We start from the raw sequence: 19,794 nt of genomic DNA on the forward strand, positions 1-19,794 counted from the left end.
CGCACCCGAATTACCAGCGTTCCACGAGGACATAGACAACAATGAGAGATTCTTCATGTTCTATAGCACTTGCTTATGCGTGACGATGAAAAATATGACATCGTGCTCGCCTGTGGTGCTTCATTATAGTCTCAATTTGCGTGTCGCTCTATACTGGACACTAAAGATGAGACCTTCGAGGAGAAATCCACTCAGTATCTGTCTTCCACAACGACTGTTTGGCCCTGGGTCACGCGTGGCGCATGCATTACACTCGAGATCCTCGTACATTTGAACGTATTTAACGCATCAAACTTCTACATCATCATCCATGATTGACACCGGGCCATATTGTAACACAGCAGGCCAGCTGAATCATCATTTACATAATGGACACGGTTCCTTGCATGCGAAAAAAGGTTCGGGAACGTGTTGCGCGAACTTCCCAATCTCTTCGTCATTCGCCCATGGGCAAAGTCGAGCATGCTCTATGAACCCAGCGGTTGTTCTGGCACGATACTCTAGGCCTCGTAGGAATGGTTGCCGTGCACAGTCATCAGGGACGACACCCGGTGGAATATTCTCCTCGTCGATCAATGACAATGGACATGACCAACTCGCAACGGTGCAACCCTTGCACCACAACCCATTCTCCAACGACCCGCTCGCGGTAAGTTGGGGAAAGTAGATGGCGCCCATGCCTCTCCAAGGGTTGAGCGGCATGTCCCGGTTTCTTGTGGATAAAACCAATGGATCATACCGGAGGGGTTCTAATGGAGCGCGCCGCAACCAGTTTGCCTCAATAATGCGTTTGTCCAGTGGACCAAGGCCAAGAGTGGCGACCTCTCCTATCAATGCCTCGCCGACGCCACTCCGCATCTTATTTGCCAGAAGTTTAGCCGCCCGCACGCTCGTGAGTAGTGTTGGGCTGAGATTGGCATTGATGCCTCGATAGGGGTATGGGCCGGAAACACTTCGCATATATGGCAGTGATAGGGACTGCTCCTCCGTCAAGCCGAAGCAGCTCCGCGCTCGTTCAGCTGTGATCATCCACAAAGATTGGTTGTATGCGAGACAGGCATGGCAGCACCTTTCGCAGGATAGCAGGATCAAACAGGCGCCAAATTGCCCACAGGAGATGCACGACTCTGACCGTAAAGTAGCGTGAAGTTTAGCGACGGAATGAAGCCCGATCACCTGCACGCGAGTAAGGGTTGCAAAGATGTGACTTGCGCTGGAGACGATTTGGTTGTACGCAGGGAGCTCGTCGACCACTTTCTTGCCGCGTAGACAAGCTTGTGACAAACGTGCGAGCGATTGCAGGTCCATTTGACACAAGATCTCATCGATCAGCTCACGCGGTAGGTCGTCCAGAGATCCTAGAGAGGAGCTACCATGTTCACGCTTGATCTGCGACGCTGCTAGAGCGTCGGCTTCATTGACTGGGATCAGTCTCTTGAGTATATAGTGTGGACGGTGCGAATATTTGAGGAGGACATGCTCGTCAAACTCATCGATTTGAGTCTTTTTCGCGTTCATGGCGGGAGTGTGTTGTTAGAGAAGTTGCATCCTCCATCACTTACGAAAACACCGAGAGCGTAAGCAAGACATGCCCTGTCAGATCGACCTTGAGTCATAATTGTTGCGCAGCCAGGTGCATGTCTCGTATTTCATATCCCGCAATGGAACCTCTTCAAGACCATTGTGACCATCTACAGAGCTGCAGGCGATTTCCTTGCTAGATAGCTGCGATACATCGAGACACAGATGAAAAAGTATACCTGGGCTCGTGTCTTTTCAAAATGCTTCGTTGACGAGTAATAAATAATTCAAGTAATGTCCTCCTATGCGCTTTGACGCGTCTTCGCGTGTTATTGACCCAGGGCAAGGGTCCACAAGCCTGTCGGAGCGCCCGCCCCCGCGTTGTGTTTACAGGCGCAAACAAAATGTAAATATTGTAGTCAATGTTCGCGATCTCATCCGACGTGGTCGTCTGTAGCAAAGGTGATACGACTATACAACACATCGAAAGCTCACGATGAGGATCACCGAACTAATCATCGATGGCTTCAAGTCATATGCCGTGCGTACGGTCATATCAGGGTGGGATCCGACTTTCAACGCGATCACCGGATTGAATGGATCCGGCAAATCAAACATTTTGGACGCCATCTGTTTCTGCTTGGGCATCGGTCGCTTTGAGCTCTTACGAGCAAATGGAGGTGCTAGCGATCTCATCTACAAACGTGGACAGGCTGGAATCACCAAAGCCTCAGTGACCCTTGTATTCGACAACAGCGACAAGGCCAAGTCACCGATTGGCTTTGAGGACTATGGAAGCATCAGTGTCACCCGGCAAATCGTGCTAGGAGGCACCAGTAAATATCTCATCAATGGACATCGTGCACAACAACAAACTGTGCAGAACCTCTTTCAGAGCGTGCAGCTGAACATCAACAACCCGAACTTCTTGATTATGCAGGGTCGGATAACGAAGGTTTTGAACATGAAGAGCACGGAGATTTTGGGTATGGTAGAAGAAGCGGCGGGGACGCGCATGTTCGAGGATCGAAGGGAGAAGGCATTGCGGACCATGAGCAAGAAGCAGGCTAAGGTAGAAGAGCTCGAAGGATTGCTGAAGGATGAGATTGAGCCCAAGCTGGAAAAACTGCGAAATGAGAAGCGCGTCTTTTTGGAATTTCAAAGTACGCAGAACGACCTTGAGCGCCTGACAAAACTTGTTGTAGCACATGACTATGTGCGACTGAAGCAAAAGATGGAGCAGAGCGCCCAAGACCTTGTGGCGAAGAAACAAAGATCCACCGAACTGGAGGAGAACGCCTCAAGGTTACAGCGAGAAATCGGAGTCTTGGAGGAGGACGTACAAAGGGTCCGCGCGACTCGCGACAAAGAGCTTCGGAAAGGAGGGAGATTCGCTAAATTGGAGCAGGACGTCAAAACATATTCGGAAGACGTTGAGCGGCTGCAGACTAAGCTGGAACTCGCCAATGGAGCCTTAGCAGAAGAGAAAGAGCGGCTTAAAAAGGCACAGGCTTCAGTGAAGGAGTGTGAGAAATTGCTCGGTCAAAAGACAAGCGCCTCTCAGAGTTTGCGGCAAAATTTTGAAGAAGCCAGCGCAAGTTTGAAGGACCAGACCTCTGAGGTAGACAAGAAGGAAGAGTTGCTACAGACGCTCTTGACCGGTATCTCATCGAACGCCGGCTCTGACGGCGGGTACGCTGGTCAACTGGCAACAGCGCGCGAGAATGCCAGTAAAGCTAGCACAGAGATTGAACAGTCAAAGTTGAAGATTAACCATCTGGAGTCTCGGATCAAGGAGGATGAGCCGCGTGCCAAGAAGGCCGAAAAGGAGAACGCCAGCTTACTCAAGGGGCTTGAGTCGTTACGAACACAAGCGGCGAAAATAAAGAAGGACCTGGAAAAGCTCGGATTCGAACCCGGAAAAGAAGAGCAGCAACAAGCAGAGCGCAATCAATTGCAGAAGCGTATACGTGTGCTACAAGCGGATGCTGAAGCATTACGACGCCAAGTAGCAGGCTTGGACTTCTCATATAGCGATCCGACAGCCAATTTCGACCGGCGACGTGTCAAGGGTCTTGTCGCACAGCTTTTCAGATTGCCTGTGGATTCTACAGAAGCCAGTACGGCGCTCGAGATCTGCGCAGGAGGACGTCTGTACAATGTTGTGGTAGATTCTGCGCAGACTTCATCCTTGCTGATCGAAAATGGCAAGCTCAGACGAAGAGTAACGATTGTGCCCCTGGACAAGATTGATGCATCAAGAGCGTCAGCAGACAAAGTGCAGCACGCAAAGAAACTTGCGCCAGGTATGGTGCATCTAGCACTTAATCTCATTGGATACGAACATGAAGTGGAAAAGGCAATGGAGTACGTGTTCGGCAACACGTTGATCTGTGCTGATGCATCTACCGCCAAGAAAGTTACATTCGATCCTGCAGTGCGCCTCAAGAGTGTCACTGTTGAAGGAGATGTGTATGATCCGAGCGGTACGCTTTCGGGAGGTTCAGCAGCGTCAGGGAATGGTGTACTACTGAAGCTTCAGAAGCTCGATGCGATCACTCAAGAATTGCAGAGCGAGGAGTCCAAGCTCGCTGATTTAGAAGCGGTCATCGCTAGAGATGCCCAAAAGCTGCAGAATGCACGTCAACTGAAACAGGAGCTCGATCTGAAGGATCATGAGATTCACCTGGCAGAGTCACAGATCTCAAGCAATTCCTCAAGTAGCATTATTGCATCCGTGCAGGAGATGAAGGAAAACATCGTTGCGCTCAAATCCACCATAGAGGATGCCAAGCAGCGTCAGGCTGATGCTCAGGCGGAAGTGAAACGTGTCGAAAAGGACATGAAAGACTTTGCTTCGAACAAGGGCGCAAAGCTCGAACAGCTGCAGACTGATCTCAACAGGCTCAAAAAAGCATTGGCAAAAGCCGAAAGCACGATCAAGCCTTTAGCGCAGCAGCTTCGCGAGGCCAACATCGATGCCGAACAAGCGAGTAGTGACCTGGCCACAGCACAAGAGGAATTGGAAGAGTCACAATTTGCAGTGCAGAGCGGACAAGAAGAACTCCGGTCACACCAGACAGAATTACGAACAGTCCAGGAGCGCCAATCTGAGGCGGAGGCCGCATTAAATGACGAACGCATGAAGCTCAGCAGCTTCGATAACGAGATTGCCGAACTTGAGAAAACATCTAAACAAAAAGCGCAAAAGATCTCGGACGAAGCTATCGAGAAGCAGAAGCTGGGACACGCCATTGACAATTTCGCCAAAGCCCAGCAGGCCGCATCACAGGCTGTCTCGAATCTGGAGAAGGAGCATGACTGGATTGCGGAAGAACACACTTCATTTGGCCGATCAGGCACACCTTACGATTTCCATCACCAGAATATGGCAGAATGCAAGACCAATCTTGTCGGTGTGACGGAGCGCTTCCAGGGTATGAAGAAAAAGATCAACCCGGCCGTCATGGCGACCATCGATAGTGTCGAAAAGAAAGAGTCTGCACTCAAGAATATGATGCGCACAATCATTAAAGACAAGCAGAAGATTGAAGATACCATCCTCGCCCTGGATGAATACAAACAGGAGGCTCTGTTCAAAACCTGGTCAAAGGTCAATGCCGACTTCGGCCTCATCTTCAACGATCTCCTCCCAGGCAATACCGCGAAACTGGACCCTCCTGAAGGCAAGACCATCTCGGACGGTCTCGAGGTTAAAGTCTGCCTGGGTAAAGTCTGGAAGCACAGTCTCACAGAGCTTAGTGGTGGGCAGAGATCACTCATCGCACTGAGTCTGATCCTGTCGCTGCTGCAATACTCACCTGCGCCGATGTACATTCTCGACGAGGTCGATGCGGCATTGGATCTCTCACATACGCAAAATATCGGTAGATTGATCCGAACTCGCTTCAAGGGCAGTCAGTTCATCGTGGTCAGTTTGAAGGACGGCATGTTTGGGAATGCTAATCGGATTTTCCGCACGAGGTATGTTGCTCACTTCTTGTCGCAGAACTGTCGCGGTCATCTCTTGTTCACGAAGCGCAAACCTGAAATCATATGCTGACGCACTGGTGTCTTTTACAGATTTATGGACGGCACATCCGTTGTACAAGCGCTTACGCCAGCGGACATGAAGTAATGTACGCCCTCGATCTGCAATGGCTTTGGACACTTGAGACCTTGATGAAATATATAGATTGGGCAGCGAGTTTTGGCGCAGGATTACTGTTGCGGTGCAATTTTCAGGGCAGATGCCATGTGATGATGAGATCGTGCGGCAGGTCCGCTAGAATGAATGCAGGTGTTAATCGTTTCTTGACGGCGTTCTTCGCATGTGTCGGGCACAAATGGCGGAGGCCGCCCGCCCCGCCCACTTTGGGCTGCACCGACGGCGTCTAGATTGCGCTGATCACCAGGATGCTGGGACTGTTGACCTCATTGCGTGCATGTCATGTATGTATGGATGGGCTGCGCATGACATACCATGGCATATTAGATGGGACATATTGCTCTTTCTAGAAACCAGGTCGGTCGGGAGGCCGTCCAATTCGATGCCGTCTTCAGCTGCGAACGTTCGCTGCACGACGACGTACTTGTGCCAGCCGGGACTGGACAAAGTGGGGTGTGACGTGACGCACACATGCATCGTGGTACCAGCGCCGACGAACTACATGCTAACCTGCCACCATCTTGGCAGAGAGACAACACTTCTCTCTCTTTGAATTCTGCGTATTTCGTATTTATTACTCTCTACCTGTCGTAGAGGCTCAGCATTTGCGACTACTCAGCATATTATCGCAACATCTACTCGAACGGGGAAGTTTGATCGTCCACTCGCACAATGTCTCGCGCCCGCGAAGACGACCTTGCCTATGGTGAACTTCCACAGCGCTGGGATCGTGCGCGCTTCGAACGTTTTGGTCGTGACGGAGGAGGCGGAGGAGGTAGATACGAGGAAGACATTCGTGTGGTCGAGCGCGACCGGCCAGGCAGGACAGAGATTCTCATTGCGGAACGCGAGCGCAGCAGACCTCCCGCTGGCGGAAAATATGAAGAGCGTGATCGATTTTACGAGGATGAAAAGTACACTTCTCGGCCCAGGCGACGAACGGATCGCGAGCTCTTTGGTGACATCGATCCGAGAGAGCTCGTCTCGGGGGCCATGACCACATATCGCAAGCCTCGGGACGAACTCGATATCGAGCGACGCCGGGATTTCTCGCGCCCGGGGCTTCTTCGTCGACAGAGCAGCCTGGACACTTTTGACCGTAGGTCGACTCGATACGAGCGCGACGAATATCGAGTCCCTCCGTACGTTCCAGTCCCTCTACCGATACGCCGACGCGATGACGATGACTATCGGGAGGTCGAGATTCGACGAGAGCGATCCGTACACCGCCGCGAAAAGTCAAAGAAAGAGGAGACCAGATCTCGGCGAGACTCAACGAGCAGCTCAAGCTCCAGTTCCAGTTCTGACAGGGCCACGACTGTCATCTCCAAGACCTCCCGGAAATCGAAGGCCAAGAGCAGCAAGGCTCCCAGTGTCCACGAAGAGACCCGCGCACCTACAGTCATTTCCAAAGCCAGGAGCCGTGCAGGGAGCGTCCGTGAGAGCATTCATCTCGAGACGGAGATCCGTGCGCCTAGTGTGCGTGAAACTGCGATCATTGAGGAGAGCGTGCGCGAGGAGCGACAGTTCAAAAAGGGAAAGACCCGCATGCCTAAGCGTATGGTTGCAGTCGAGGCCATTTTGGATCTTGGATATGCTTTCGACGAAGAAGATAATTTCTTCGTCCTACGTGTGGCCTTGGAGAAGGAGCAGATTGACGAGGTCATCCGGGTCAGTGAGGTGTACCGTAACGGAGGTAAGCTTCCCTTCCTTGCCCTCTCGAAAGCTCTGAAGTTTCTGGCGGCGCCTGAGAATTTGATTTGCATTTGTCCTTGTGGAGCGATGACTTGCTGACTTATCCCCCCAACAGAGAAGCATCGCTACAATAACGAGGACAAAAGATCTCACGCTCCCACACCAGCGCCGATGCCTCCACCACCTATGGGAGATCGCGATCGATCACGAACTCGCGAGGAGATTACCCGTACAGAATGGATTAACCCACCCACTGTCATTGCTGAGCGTCTAGTCGACGATCGGCGATCAAGGCGAGCCCTCTCGCCTGGTATTAATAGCAGCATCTCGAGACAGATATCCCGCTCGAGATCTCAGGCGCCAACCTACTACGACGAGACCCAAATTCGAATTGAAGAAGTCTCTCCATCGCGAGGTCACCGTGACGAGACCAACATTCGCATTCAAGAAGTCTCTCCCTCGAGAGGTCGTCGGGAGCACCATCACTCTGGCGCCATCCTCGAAGTCCGCGAGCCATCTCGCCACCATCGTCATCGAAGCAGCGGCGGCGGCGAACTCATCCTCGCCGAGAGAAATAATTTCCGCTCCGACCGCGACATTGATGCGGAGATCCGCCAACTCGAACTCGAGCGGAAAGCACTCATCGTCGAGCGTCAACCTGAAGATAAGCTCGCACTCGCGGTTCGTCGTCGGAGAGCCAGTGCAGGTGAAGAGGATCTCAAGGCTATTGAGTGGTTTGGACGTGTGAGACCTGTCCGAGAGGTGGTGGCGCTGGGGGGTTTAGAGGACCAGAGTCCTAGGACGCAAATCAGGATTGAGAGGGATCGAAAAGGTAGGATGGCGCTAGTTCGGCATGCTCGTTGATTTTGATGAAGTTTGTTTGCTTGTGACGTGTGTTCCCGGAGTCCTGGAGACGCTGCTTTTACAAGTCGAACTATTTCACCCTTCCAGCAGCATGCTGATCGTCCTGGATTATGCGCCTTGTCATCCGCCAAACCTCGAGGCCTCATCTGAAAGGATATGTGCAAGCACCCTGCATCTCATGATTCACGCGACTCGGCGGAACGAACTTTCAGATGAATATCGTATCGGCCATGAGAGGATCACAAAGGCATGCTTCCCGCACAGATGTTTTCCGCAACCCCGAGAGATCCTTCTTCAGAATCATATCACGGAATTCTTGCTTGACTCTACTTCCCATTGAAGCGATTTTTCTCGACCTTGGGAGGTGCGAAGTGGAGCTCTATCATTATCCCCGGAAGCCCAATTCTTTGCAACTGGCCCCCGCGTCCTTCTTTAAATCCGGCCCCGGGACTGTATCCTTCTCCTAGAGGCTCTTCTCAACGGGACATCATCTGTCGAACAGCCAGAACCATGTTTTTGGACGAACGTTAGGCTAACATTCCTGTCATCTCTACAGAACGCGAACGAAAAGTCAACTCAAGACTCCTCGGCGCGGCCTTGACGACGCTGATCTAGAGCACCACCACCACCACCTGCAAATTGAAGAATCGGCGGAAATATCTAGGACAGCCTTACGTAGGATTAAGTGAGGAGGAAGAGTGTGGTCTTGAGCATTTATGGGCGTTTTTGTTTTTTTTTTTTCGGAGAATCAGGGGGAGTGATAACTTGGGATGAGGGTGGACTCTTTTATGTCGTGACGAAATTACGATGATGATGATGTTTCCTTTCCGCTGCTGCCGTATAGCTGGGACCTCCTCGTATGTGTCTGATATGACAATGTTTGGAACCGATGAAGGATGAGTGGTTTCAAGCGTGCCTGTGCCGCCGATATACCCAGAATGCCGGGCTGCGTAGGACTAAATAGGTGAATTTTGTTAATAGGTCGTTTGGGAAAGATTTACGGTGGTCTATTCTGCGACTTGTCAAATCAGCTTCGGCGGTGAGATACCGTCGCGCCAGATCCCGTCGACTTGAGCGCTTGCTCGATATCTACTTCATTGAACAGTTGTGACCACTGGTCGGTCCGTATCACCGATTTGCCGTCTTTCCGATCCCCGTCCTACGCACAGAGAATTCCCCCAACAACACGCCAACGCAGAACCGAATCCCATGTACACATCTCCCTTTAAGCATACATCGCATCACATTTCATTCGTCCGGGGCCACAAGGATGGAGCAAGCGAGCATCTCACTTCAACGGCAAAGGGCTCTTCCTCTCGCCTTTCCGAAACTCAACAATCTCCCCCCAGGCTGCGTTCTGCAGCGCCGTTCCCGCCAATAAACGCTGATTGTGCGCTGACTCCGGGCCCTGGTTCAGCATGATCCCTTGCTCGCTGGGTTCCTTGTACGTCGGCGTGCACACAATGCCCCGCAATCTCCTCAGGGGCGAGTCGGTATCCAGCCGTTCAAATTCCGCGGGGAGAATGACTTCGCCGGGATCCCTCTTTGTTATGCCGCTGGCCAGGAGGAGTTCGGCGTCGGAGGAGATGAGAGTCGCGATGCCGTAGAGGGGTGGGAATGACTCGGTGTAATCGGGGAGTTTGTTTAGGTTGATTGTGGGGTTCCAGAGGTGAACGTGGTCCCATTTCCGCTCGATTCTGAGGAGCTCCGAAGGATCGATCCAGCCTGGCTCACCTCGATCGAAGACCCATGCGTCGAGACTGACGGTACTTTCCTCACTCCCATCATCTTGTCTTTGGCGAACGACGGCTTGCCATGACGTCAGATCAAATCTATCATCGAAACGGAGTTGTTGGAGGACTTCCTGTGCGAGTTTCCCCAGAGTGTGGAAATCGTGCTTCTTAGCCTTCGATTTGACGTCGTTTTCTTTCGAAGGGGTCACGTCCTGCGGTCGGTCTAAATGCATACCGTACTCCGAGCTGGAAGTTTGCCAACCTGTGAGTTGGGCGGGATAGGTTTCTGGTAAGAGGGAGTCTAGACGGCGCGGCCAGCGCGGGTTATCGATGTCGAATAGCCATAAGGGATAGGAAAGATCGAGTTTAGACAGCTTCTTTTGCCTCGAGAGGAGGGCGGCTTGTTCGGCCATTCTTTTGCTGCGAACTGTGAGAATTGTCTGGGTGGTTCCTCAAGGGATGTTAGGTGATAATCTACTTCCAATTCGACGAGTCTTGTAATATTTCTAGACAGGATAGTAGCAAGTGGTGAACAGATCGAAACAACGGACGACTTCAAGACGTAAATCGTGATCAACCTTTATGCCTTGAGAAGTGTGGCGGTGCCCACAAGCGTTCGCTCACAATGAGTCATTGTGGTGCTTTGAATATTCATGGATCATCCTCCGACATGATAACCTGGTGCATGTCCCAGATCTCATACGCAGTCGCTCGAACAGATCCAGGATCTCGCAAAGCGATATGTATCAATCGTCAAGAGTAGATCTTGAGACGGCAATGATTTCTACGTATCGAAAATGTGATGTAATAACCCCAAACCCAAGCCGCCGTTGCGACCGAACCCTAAACCTTCTTTCTCTCACCAGCACCTACACCTGCATTAGGCACATACATCCGGGTGGATGAGGAAAGTACGCATTCTTGAATGATGAAATCGTGACAGTCCACCTCCGTGCAGTATATTCGGAGACGATTTATGATTGTTATTCCTCGGTGCGCAAATCTGCCAGTCACCTCTCTCTCAGGGTGATACAACTTGGCGGCGTGAAGGACTGAGTACTCACTGTTTCCCAACTTGGCTGTGCTTCGCTCCGCCTGGCGAGCGACCTTGAACAAGCGACATCACGCCGAATCCCGTTGAGGACTTCCGCAAAATTATGTGTGTCCGTGAGACGTCACTATTTTCAGGGACGCATCTTTACCCTTGCGTCCGTCGTCATCGTCTTGCGTATGCAGCATGTGGGGCTCTCTGTCTGTCTTTCCTTATGTCTTTTCCTTATCGCGAAGCGCAAAGTGTACCTGCGCTCTAGCACCGCACACACATGACGCAGGGCCTAGGCGGGAAGGTATCTACTGTACCTATTTCTATTGTAAAGTGTGGTTTTCGATTGGTGGGGTGTCTGGCTCATGATGAACGTCAGGGTACTGGTTCACAGCTAGGCTCGCGTCGCTGGATTCAATTCGTGGGTGGATCAGATGATCGGGTGGAGATGTCTCGGATTTCGGTGTGTGATCCATCAATTGTGTAGTAGGCACTAGGCACTCGTGATGGGCTTGAAGATAGGCATCTTTCTGTGGGGTGTGGTTATCTGATGTCAAAATTGCACAGGTTCAAGGGATCCTTCTATGGACTATGAGGTGCGTGCGGGTTCTGCTGTTGGACCCAGACGAGTGCATATTCCCTCCTGTATAATAATCATAATAATAATCTATCATCCGTTCCGACGGTCACTGGGTTATCGTGAGAATACAGGTGATCGAATGATGACCTTTTCCTCACTCAGGGCAACCACCACCAGGGCAATCCGTACAGGAAGGATATTTATTGGCGCTATGCAGAATTACGTATTTCCTGCACATGGACATTATTCCTGGAGCTATCGCTGACGAGGTACCTGATGTATGTACCTGTGTTGAGCTTCCTCTGCGCTCCTCCAAACAGTTTACGCGAGCACCTGGATTTGCCTGCAGCATATCGCAAGCATACCTAGTGTCTATCTTAACTTCAGTCAGATAGGTATGGCCGGTGAAAATTTATTCATCCCAAGGTTGTCATGTTCCGGTAGTGATGCGGTGAAGGAGTGCCCGGGCCTATGAAATCTCACGATGGTCATATTTTGGTGGCTGGCTCCCCGCGCTCTCCCAACTCGATGAACTTCAATTAAAAAAAAGGGTGGTGGGCGGCGCTTCGCTCCATTCAGCGCAATGCAGCACGGTAGACCGCCGCCAGTCATGCAAGTATTGTCACTCGCGCACATCCCTTGTACGAATTCCAACACGAGCTCCTCCACTTCCAAGCCTCGTCTCTGTTCAAGCTTTTGGTTTAAAGAGTCTTGTCCCTGCACTATCCTTCAGGTAAGCATTCGCCTTCCTCGACAACTCTCCCTCCGACAACACATCTCCAACTCACCACCACCTCGGACAGCAACTCCATTGATCATCGCCATCATGTCCGAAACTACTGGAACTGGTGAGAAAGTCCCCGCCACCGCTGCCTCTACCACCACCGACACCACTCCTTCCTCCGCCTTTATCCCTACCGGCGACGCCGTCAACTTCGCTCTCTTTCCCATCCAGAGTACGATTGCCGCCGTCGACACCGCTGACAAGAACCCTGCAGCTCCCGCTGCTACTGCTGAGCAGAAGCAAATCCACGACGAGGGCATCGCTCACATCAATGCGAAGCTCGATGAGACCATAGTCCCCGCTGATGCTACCGCTTCGACTTCCGCTGCTCTGCCTACTGAGCCACCGGCCAGCAACCCCGGTGCCGAGGACCCGTCTGGAGGCATTTCCGCCGGCGCAGGCGGTGTGAGCGGCGCTGCCCACAAGGATGTCCCCAACCCCAACACCACGGCCACCGGCGCTACCGGACCCAACAACGAGAAGCGCAAGTCCGTCATCGGCACCTTCAAGGGCTTCCTCGGCCTCGACAAGAGATCGAAGAGCAACACCGCTGCTGCGGATGACACATACGTTGGTGCGGCCACTGCCGCCGTGACCGCTGCCGCCGCAAGCGTCACAGCCACCGCCGCCGCCGCCACGGAGACCGTCCAGCAATACACCGGAACCGCCGCGACCACCACCACCGAGGAGAAGAAGGACATTGGCTACGAACCCTCCACCGCTGCCAACACCGAGCCCATCGCCGCCGCCGGCACTACCGTCGCCGAGCCTGCAGCTCAGCCAACTGACAAGGTCACCGCGGAGGAGGTCGCCGAGTCTGCCGATCCTACTTCCAAGAAGGCCGATGCCGAGAATGAGGTCAACACTGACGGCGCCGCCGACAAGCCCCCACAAGAAGCCTCCGGCAACCCAGCAACCCGCACAAACCCGGACGCCATCCCCACCGCCGGCGGCAAGAAAGTTGGCGAGGACACCTGGGGCGAGAGCGAGGTGATCCCGGAGGTCCCCGACGTCAAGGAAGAGGGTAAGTTTGGAACAATGTTTTCCTATGTGGGCATGCCATGAGCGTGCGATCTCCATTTAATCTCCACAACACATGCTGACGAACAAACACAGACGTCGCCGCCAACACCGCCGCCAACACCGGCTCCGCCACCGCCGGCCCGTCCGCCACCACCGCCGAAACCAAGACCGCCGAGGCGCAGCCCAAGGAGAAGGGCAAATTCCTCCAGAAACTCAAGGAGAAGCTGCCCATCGGCAAGAGCAAGAAGGCCGACAAATAGAAACGCCACGCACCCACGCTCGCTCGCTCGCTCGCTCACCTGCATTTCGCAGTTCTGCGCAGAGAAAAGAGAATAAGCGGAAATGAGAAATGAGATGGGAGACATGTACAGCTGCGAGAGCTTGGCATATTTGTCTTTCGCTCTGTGTCTGTTTGTTCTCCATGACTTTCTTCCTCCCTCTCTTTCTCCGCCGCTGCATGCGTGAAAAAGCCGAGCTGAGCCGAAAGGTGTCCTTGCGGTTCTGGAAAACGAGACAGACGTTCTCTATGTCGGTTTGCTGCCGGCAAGCCTCCTGATGATTTTCTTTTGACGCGAATGATTACCCTCTGATGTTTTTCCCGTTTTTTCTTTTGCCTTTTGGCTACTGCTGCTGGAAAGCTCGCAAGACACAGATGCATCGCATCCTGTTGGAGTTTCCCCAGCGGATCAATTACCTCTATCTTGTTTATTTACTTTGCGTTTTAGGCTAGAGAAGCTTAATGATACCACCTCGTTTTGCGCGCGCGCCTGGTCACCATCATCATCATCATCATCATACGCTCTTTCATCCGTTTCTCCTCCTGATCCCCTACTGCTCCGGGGAAAGAACATATCGCGGAACAGTATTCTTTGGATCGCACTGTGGTAAATTGATGAACTGGTTTTTGAATCTAGAAAAAATCCAGAATTTTTCCGGGGAAGTGAACTGAGCAGAATAGTTTGAGTACAATCATGTGAGTTGTTCTACATTTGAAAAATGCCAAGTGACAAGTAATCCATACCGAAACCTTTTTCGGAACCAAGAACAGTCATGAACATGTCGTCGTCGTCGCCATCATCGCCCGATACGCTTTCTGAATCGGAGGAATCACCGCTCGGTGCAGATCCTGCCGCCACATCTTCTCCCGTGATATCAATGTTCTCTTGTTCAGACACCACAAGACCGCGCAGGCATATTCCTGCCCGGCTTCGCCTTCCACGCTGATGTCCAATCACATCTGCGCGGCGGCCAAATCCATGACGAAATCTGGCGTGCTGTCGGGGGACATGTATTTTGTTTAGAAGGGGCCCATGATGCCCAACAATGGTGCTCTGAGCAGTCGTTCCTGAGAAGGAGCACAATAGGATACTGAATCACTTCTTGACAAGTATGCACGACTATACTGCACATCATCAATATTCCATCTACGCAAGCGCCTCGTACACATTTTGTATCGGCAAGACAACCTTACGATGAAGCTTTTGCCGCCATGTCGACTCATCCTGGGGCCGCAAAGTCCGCTTTTTCAAGCACCACAAGACTGCACCGGCATATTCCTTCTCGATGTTACCTTTCTCCATGTCCACGTCCGCCCACATCTGTGCGGCGGCCATGTCCATCACGAAGTCTGGTTTCCCGTCCGGCGATTGATATTTCTGCCGGTGCGGACTCTTCGCCAGTGGTATGTTGAAGAACAGTTCGAGCAGGAGGATCCCGAGTGAGCCGAACGTGTCATCTCGGCAGCCTCGGGGAGGTTCGGTGGGATCCGCGGGGGTGAACTTGCGTCGGAGATATGGCCGAGATAGCTCCAGCACACCATTCTTCATATAGAAGTGAATATCTTCGCTGCTCCATATCCTGCCGAGCCAGGGGCTGGGATGAATTTGCAGATGGGACGACGTGATGGCTAAGGCTATTCCATATCGTTGCTTTCGGCTCGTCAATTCTGATGTAGATGATAAGAGCGACTCGAGCTTGCAGGTTTCTTCATTTCTTTGGATGCCCAGAGTACAAGCGCTAAGTTTGTACTTGATGTCTCTCTCACGTATTGGTGCAAGAACGCCGGCACATGGCGTGAAGCTGTGTCGACTGATTGCTTCGCAGAGGTCGTCGATCGGATCTGGCGGTTGTGGAAGAATCGGAAGCGTAACAAGAGGGATTGGAGTTTGTGTTAGGATCTTGGTCGCTGATCCACTTGGACCTGCGCAGTTAGCTCGACGACGCCCTTTGTACGAGAAAGAGACTGGCGAGGGTTGTCCTGCTTGGGCCTTCGCTGGCGGGGATGGTATCGGTACGCTAGTGAAATTCGCCGGTCGGGATGATGGAGCGCGAACCGCAGCCTCTTCCCTTTCTGTGACTTCCTCGACCGTGGTCTCGTGAAGAATCCAAGGAGCCTGCTGGTATCTCTGCTTTGTTTCGCCGTAGCGGAAAAGAATATCAAATTGAACAAGGTTGTGCTCTAAATGATGTAGGCGTAGATCTGCACAATGCTTCGACGCGCATTGGCAACGCCACACCGACTCAACAAGCCTGAACACGTTCTGTGCATGTTCGTAGAGGACTGGTATCTCTCGCTGCGCTCGAAGCTGCGGCCAGCGTCTTGCGATCTCTTCATGATCGATCAAGATCTGTCGTAGTCCATCCATGAGGGTCTCAATCTGATCGAGAGATTTCTCGCGCTCAGTCCTTCTCCGGACGAAGTGGAACCGCTGAGACTCATATCTCAAATCGGCTTGCCACTTTCGTGCGATGGGCTTGAGTTTGGACATCCCTTGGTCTCTTCCGACAGTAGTCTGAGCTGCAGCAGCAAAAGTCGCAGTGTGCACCGGATTTTCTGGATCTAACAAGGTCTTATCGTCGATTTGCAATACCGTTTTCAAGCCCTCTACTGCCTTGCAGACGTCGCGTAACGTTTCGCAGAACAGTCGATACACAGCGCGACCCAGACGAACCTCGAGAATCAATTCGACGTCGTCCCAGCTCTTGCTCCTGTAGCCAGCTTTGAGTAGGTCCAACTCTGTCCGGCCTTCCACGTGGTTTCCAAAAAGACGCACAAGAAGAAACTCGAACTGAACTTCGAAATGCAGTATCCTTCGGATACACTTGCGATGCTCATCTTGGAATTCTTGCCAGCAGCGAAGAGCTTCGAAGCATGTCTGATAGTGCTCAATGGCTGCGATCACCAAAGGAATCGCGCCCAGCACCAAGCCTGCGATATCAGCCATACTTCTTGCTGATCGATGAGAAATGAGCCAAGCGATAGACGGGGGATGAGTTCTTCGGATGATCTCGAGGGGGAGTCATGGGCATCGAGAATGACCTGCTGAGGCCGCCTGCTGAGGCCGCCTGCTCATGCCACCACATGCAGGTCATGTCGCGCGGGGTATATTGCATGCTCGCCGTTGACTCCCTACGCACTAGACTTCCAACTTCGAGAATCACTTGGTCTGTCGCTGCATCATTGCGAAAACGGGAATATGTATGAGTCGTCATTCATTGACGGCCGTTCGGCCTCGAGAAAAGAATGGCAAGATACAGCGAGCTCGTTTCAGAATACGCCTCGAGATCCTGATGAAGTTTCCACGATGGCAAGAGGGCAAGGCTCCGCGAGCACGTTGCAACATATCCTTCAAGATTTTGATCACAGATTTGTGGTCCCAGAAGAGCAAAGCTTAGCTTACCGGTCTCGGAAAATACTAGACGCGCTCGAGAGCCTAGCCGGAAATGACGATATGAAGGTCGCGAATGATCGCAAAAATTCAAGCCTCAGCGACGTCCTGAAAGGGTTCAAGATCTGGTCGGATAGTGTCGGCGCATTGTATGATGCGGACGATCCGAAGTCTTTGGAATATCAGGTAAAGTCAACACTTAAGCTGCGCCTCCGCCTTTTTGGTCTGTTGGGAGATTTAAGAGACGATTTGCAAGACTGTAAGAAGTATTCGTACACTCTGAGGCTTGTATCTGAGCTGACAAAGTCCTACCTGTAGTCCAATTGCTTTCCCGGGACGAGGCACCTGTAGTGGTCGACGAGAGTCCAGATCTCGATGCGTCACTCCACGATGTCTTGCAAGTCAACTTAATCAACGGTCTCAGGGAAACTATGCGATGGCTATTCAAAACGTCAGATCTCGCAATTGAACAAAATAACTGCGATGGATATGATTTCAAAGTAGCAGAGATCGAGCAAGACGAAGTCAGCGATGATCTTGATCATATTTTTGATCTGTTTCCTCGACTTCGTCAGACCTCTTTCGAGTGGCTGAGATTGAGACTAGCGAAAGCAAGCAAGCAGCGCCTTAAATGGCTTCGTTGCTGCATTGCACTCGCAGACGATACCGGACTTCATGCTGCTCCTTCCGAAATTTCAATCTCTCCGGCCAAAACGCGTGCCGATCCCATCGAGCGACACGGCACCAGGAGAGCCGTGCACGATAAGGTAGTAGCGGCTGATATGAGCCTTACCGATCTGGCATTATCAGCAGCTACTCTAATGCCACAGGCGCTTCGAGTGAGCGATCTAAGGGATGTGAGCAATGGCGAGGCTATATTTACTTGCCCCTGCTGTTGCAAGGCTGTGTCTTTCACCTCGCAGTCAGAGTGGGTTAGCCACGTCTTCAGTGACCTTAAAGCTTACGTTTGTCTCGAGGAACATTGTGGCGTACAGCTCTTTGAGACAAGTGATGCATGGTTGGATCACTATCTCTCGAATCATTTCAAAACTTGGCTTTGTCTTTACTGCCACGACGAAATGAGCTTTGACCACTTAGATGAATTCGAAGGTCATTTGCACAAAGAGCATGCTTGGAAATTCAATAGCGAGCAAATCAACCAAATCTGCAAGATCAGTGAACAGGAACCGGCAGAGATATCGGCATCGGCATGTCATATTTGCGAATGGAAACCTGAAGTCCAACGACAAAGACCCAATCGGGACCTCAATAGTCCGTTGAGGGATATGGTTTCGCTTGAAGATCTCAAGAAACATGTTGGCTCACATATGGAGCAAATGGCGCTGACAATTCTTGTGCCAAATTGCCGCACCCAACATAATCCTTTGGAAGAAAAGCAAGTGATTCTCAAGCAGGAAGTCCCTTCGACGGTGGTGTGTTCAACGGATTATGGTTCAACAGATCTAAAAAACGAAATCGATAGAGAGAAGGGGACTTGGCTAAGTGAGGGACAAGCGACATTAGGAGAACACGATTCAATTATCAAAGCTGAAGAGCCCGAGTCCGACAAAGCGAGTTCTCGCGAGCTTGCTTGGGTCAATGAGACTTTAAAATGGCGCAAACGTAATACACAGATCAAAGATGTGTATAGGTGCGGCGTAGGGTCATGTGAGAGGTCGTATGAACGCCGACTGGACCGTAACAGGCATCGTCGCGCCCATTTCTTAGACAATCAGCGTCCATATCCCTGCTCAAAATGCGAACGCGGCTTCCTGGATAGCGAGGATCTTCGCCGTCATCTCCGTGGCCTCCACCATCTCGACGATACGACTGCTCAACAACTCGTTTTGGAGGCTCGACCGCGCGTACTTCCGCCGTCAGATTTTGACCAGCTTCATGCTATTGCACTCGAAACGAATGGCCTAGCGGCATCGGCTCAGGGCCAAAGAATCCTCGAAGACCCTGGCGACGGCGACACCCCTCGTCTCATTCCCAACGAAATGGACGCCGAGGCCCAAGTTTTGGAGCAAGGTGTGACCTATGTCTAGCGCTGTGCATAAATCACAAGCAAGTGTTCTAGCGGATGAACCGTGCATTCGAGAAAAGGTCTTTCCAAGCAACCGTTCGAATGTCCGAATCGTCTTTGATTCCTACACAAGTCCGACGCTTTTGAACGTTGTTTGCAGACGGATTATCCACAGGATCTCTGAGATTGTCAGCTCTGTCATTAGGCAGATTCAGAGGCCTTCAGATGCAGGCGAGCTAAAAGAAATTGCTGTGTATATTCGTGATACACATGGTCTCGTAGAAGGACCGCATTCGACTATGTACGGAAATTCGAAGGTGGACTACACGACTTACTTTCTAAGGAGATATCCGTATAAAAATTGTGAGGACCAGAGGTGGCCACAAGCAAGTCCGGCTTGCTTGACTTGCTTGACTTGATCCAAATGCGGTTAGTCACCAAGTCAAGTCGGCCAGGTTTTTATGAGTAATCAAGTCAAGCCGTAGATTGAGACTTGCTTGACTTGCTTGACATAGGTCTTGGCATAGATCTAGATTGTACATGTCGCGTACACTATGGCGAGAGTCACTCATCCGTATAGATTAGGGTCTCAGCGTGACCCTCCAGCTGCAACCCAAACCCTTATTTTCCCCTGCGGATACTGCCGGCGTCCAGACAGCCAATCAAAAGCTAGTAACCCCGACGTCACCT

At 51.8% G+C, this 19,794-nt stretch overlaps 8 protein-coding genes across 8 annotated transcripts; 4 read left to right on the plus strand and 4 right to left on the minus strand.

The window, feature by feature from the left end:
• Window positions 1-108: 108 nt before the first annotated feature.
• K489DRAFT_363256 (uncharacterized protein) lies at window positions 109-1,785 on the minus strand. The gene has a single exon (XM_033602679.1). The coding sequence runs from the start codon at window positions 1,516-1,518 to the stop codon at window positions 358-360; it is 1,161 nt and encodes a 386-aa protein (XP_033456679.1). The 5' UTR covers window positions 1,519-1,785; the 3' UTR covers window positions 109-357.
• Window positions 1,786-1,956: 171 nt separating this feature from the next.
• Window positions 1,957-6,073, plus strand: K489DRAFT_383891 (structural maintenance of chromosome protein 2). The gene is made up of 2 exons (XM_033605719.1): window positions 1,957-5,505; window positions 5,605-6,073. Exons 1-2 carry the CDS (start codon window positions 2,018-2,020, stop codon window positions 5,657-5,659), a joined length of 3,543 nt encoding a protein of 1,180 aa, XP_033456680.1. The 5' UTR covers window positions 1,957-2,017; the 3' UTR covers window positions 5,660-6,073.
• Window positions 6,074-6,264: 191 nt separating this feature from the next.
• Window positions 6,265-8,354, plus strand: K489DRAFT_71583 (uncharacterized protein). Its single transcript, XM_033608863.1, has 2 exons — window positions 6,265-7,385; window positions 7,500-8,354. Exons 1-2 carry the CDS (start codon window positions 6,362-6,364, stop codon window positions 8,246-8,248), a joined length of 1,773 nt encoding a protein of 590 aa, XP_033456681.1. The 5' UTR covers window positions 6,265-6,361; the 3' UTR covers window positions 8,249-8,354.
• A 1,182-nt stretch (window positions 8,355-9,536) lies between these two features.
• K489DRAFT_412947 (uncharacterized protein) lies at window positions 9,537-10,394 on the minus strand (the record flags this gene model as incomplete). The annotated part of the gene is made up of 1 exon (XM_033607990.1): window positions 9,537-10,394. The coding sequence occupies one exon, from the start codon at window positions 10,392-10,394 to the stop codon at window positions 9,537-9,539; it is 858 nt and encodes a 285-aa protein (XP_033456682.1).
• Window positions 10,395-12,081: 1,687 nt separating this feature from the next.
• Window positions 12,082-13,962, plus strand: K489DRAFT_71629 (uncharacterized protein). The gene is made up of 3 exons (XM_033608864.1): window positions 12,082-12,336; window positions 12,407-13,411; window positions 13,504-13,962. The coding sequence occupies exons 2-3, from the start codon at window positions 12,430-12,432 to the stop codon at window positions 13,668-13,670; spliced, it is 1,149 nt and encodes a 382-aa protein (XP_033456683.1). The 5' UTR covers window positions 12,082-12,336; window positions 12,407-12,429; the 3' UTR covers window positions 13,671-13,962.
• Window positions 13,963-14,340: 378 nt separating this feature from the next.
• K489DRAFT_383897 (uncharacterized protein) lies at window positions 14,341-16,190 on the minus strand. Its single transcript, XM_033605720.1, has one exon. It carries the CDS (start codon window positions 16,176-16,178, stop codon window positions 14,835-14,837), a length of 1,344 nt encoding a protein of 447 aa, XP_033456684.1. The 5' UTR covers window positions 16,179-16,190; the 3' UTR covers window positions 14,341-14,834.
• Window positions 16,191-16,247: 57 nt separating this feature from the next.
• K489DRAFT_290099 (uncharacterized protein) lies at window positions 16,248-16,634 on the minus strand (the record flags this gene model as incomplete). The annotated part of the gene is made up of 1 exon (XM_033600167.1): window positions 16,248-16,634. A coding segment is annotated over one exon (387 nt), but the record flags the coding sequence as incomplete, so codon positions are not given.
• Window positions 16,635-16,994: 360 nt separating this feature from the next.
• Window positions 16,995-19,126, plus strand: K489DRAFT_373489 (uncharacterized protein; the record flags this gene model as incomplete). The annotated part of the gene is made up of 2 exons (XM_033603424.1): window positions 16,995-17,337; window positions 17,397-19,126. 2 exons carry the CDS (start codon window positions 16,995-16,997, stop codon window positions 19,124-19,126), a joined length of 2,073 nt encoding a protein of 690 aa, XP_033456686.1.
• Between the last annotated feature and the right edge of the window lie 668 nt (window positions 19,127-19,794).

The sequence above is a fragment of the Dissoconium aciculare genome (genome assembly GCF_010015565.1).
Source record: "Dissoconium aciculare CBS 342.82 unplaced genomic scaffold K489scaffold_13, whole genome shotgun sequence".
NCBI lineage: Eukaryota > Fungi > Ascomycota > Dothideomycetes > Mycosphaerellales > Dissoconiaceae > Dissoconium > Dissoconium aciculare.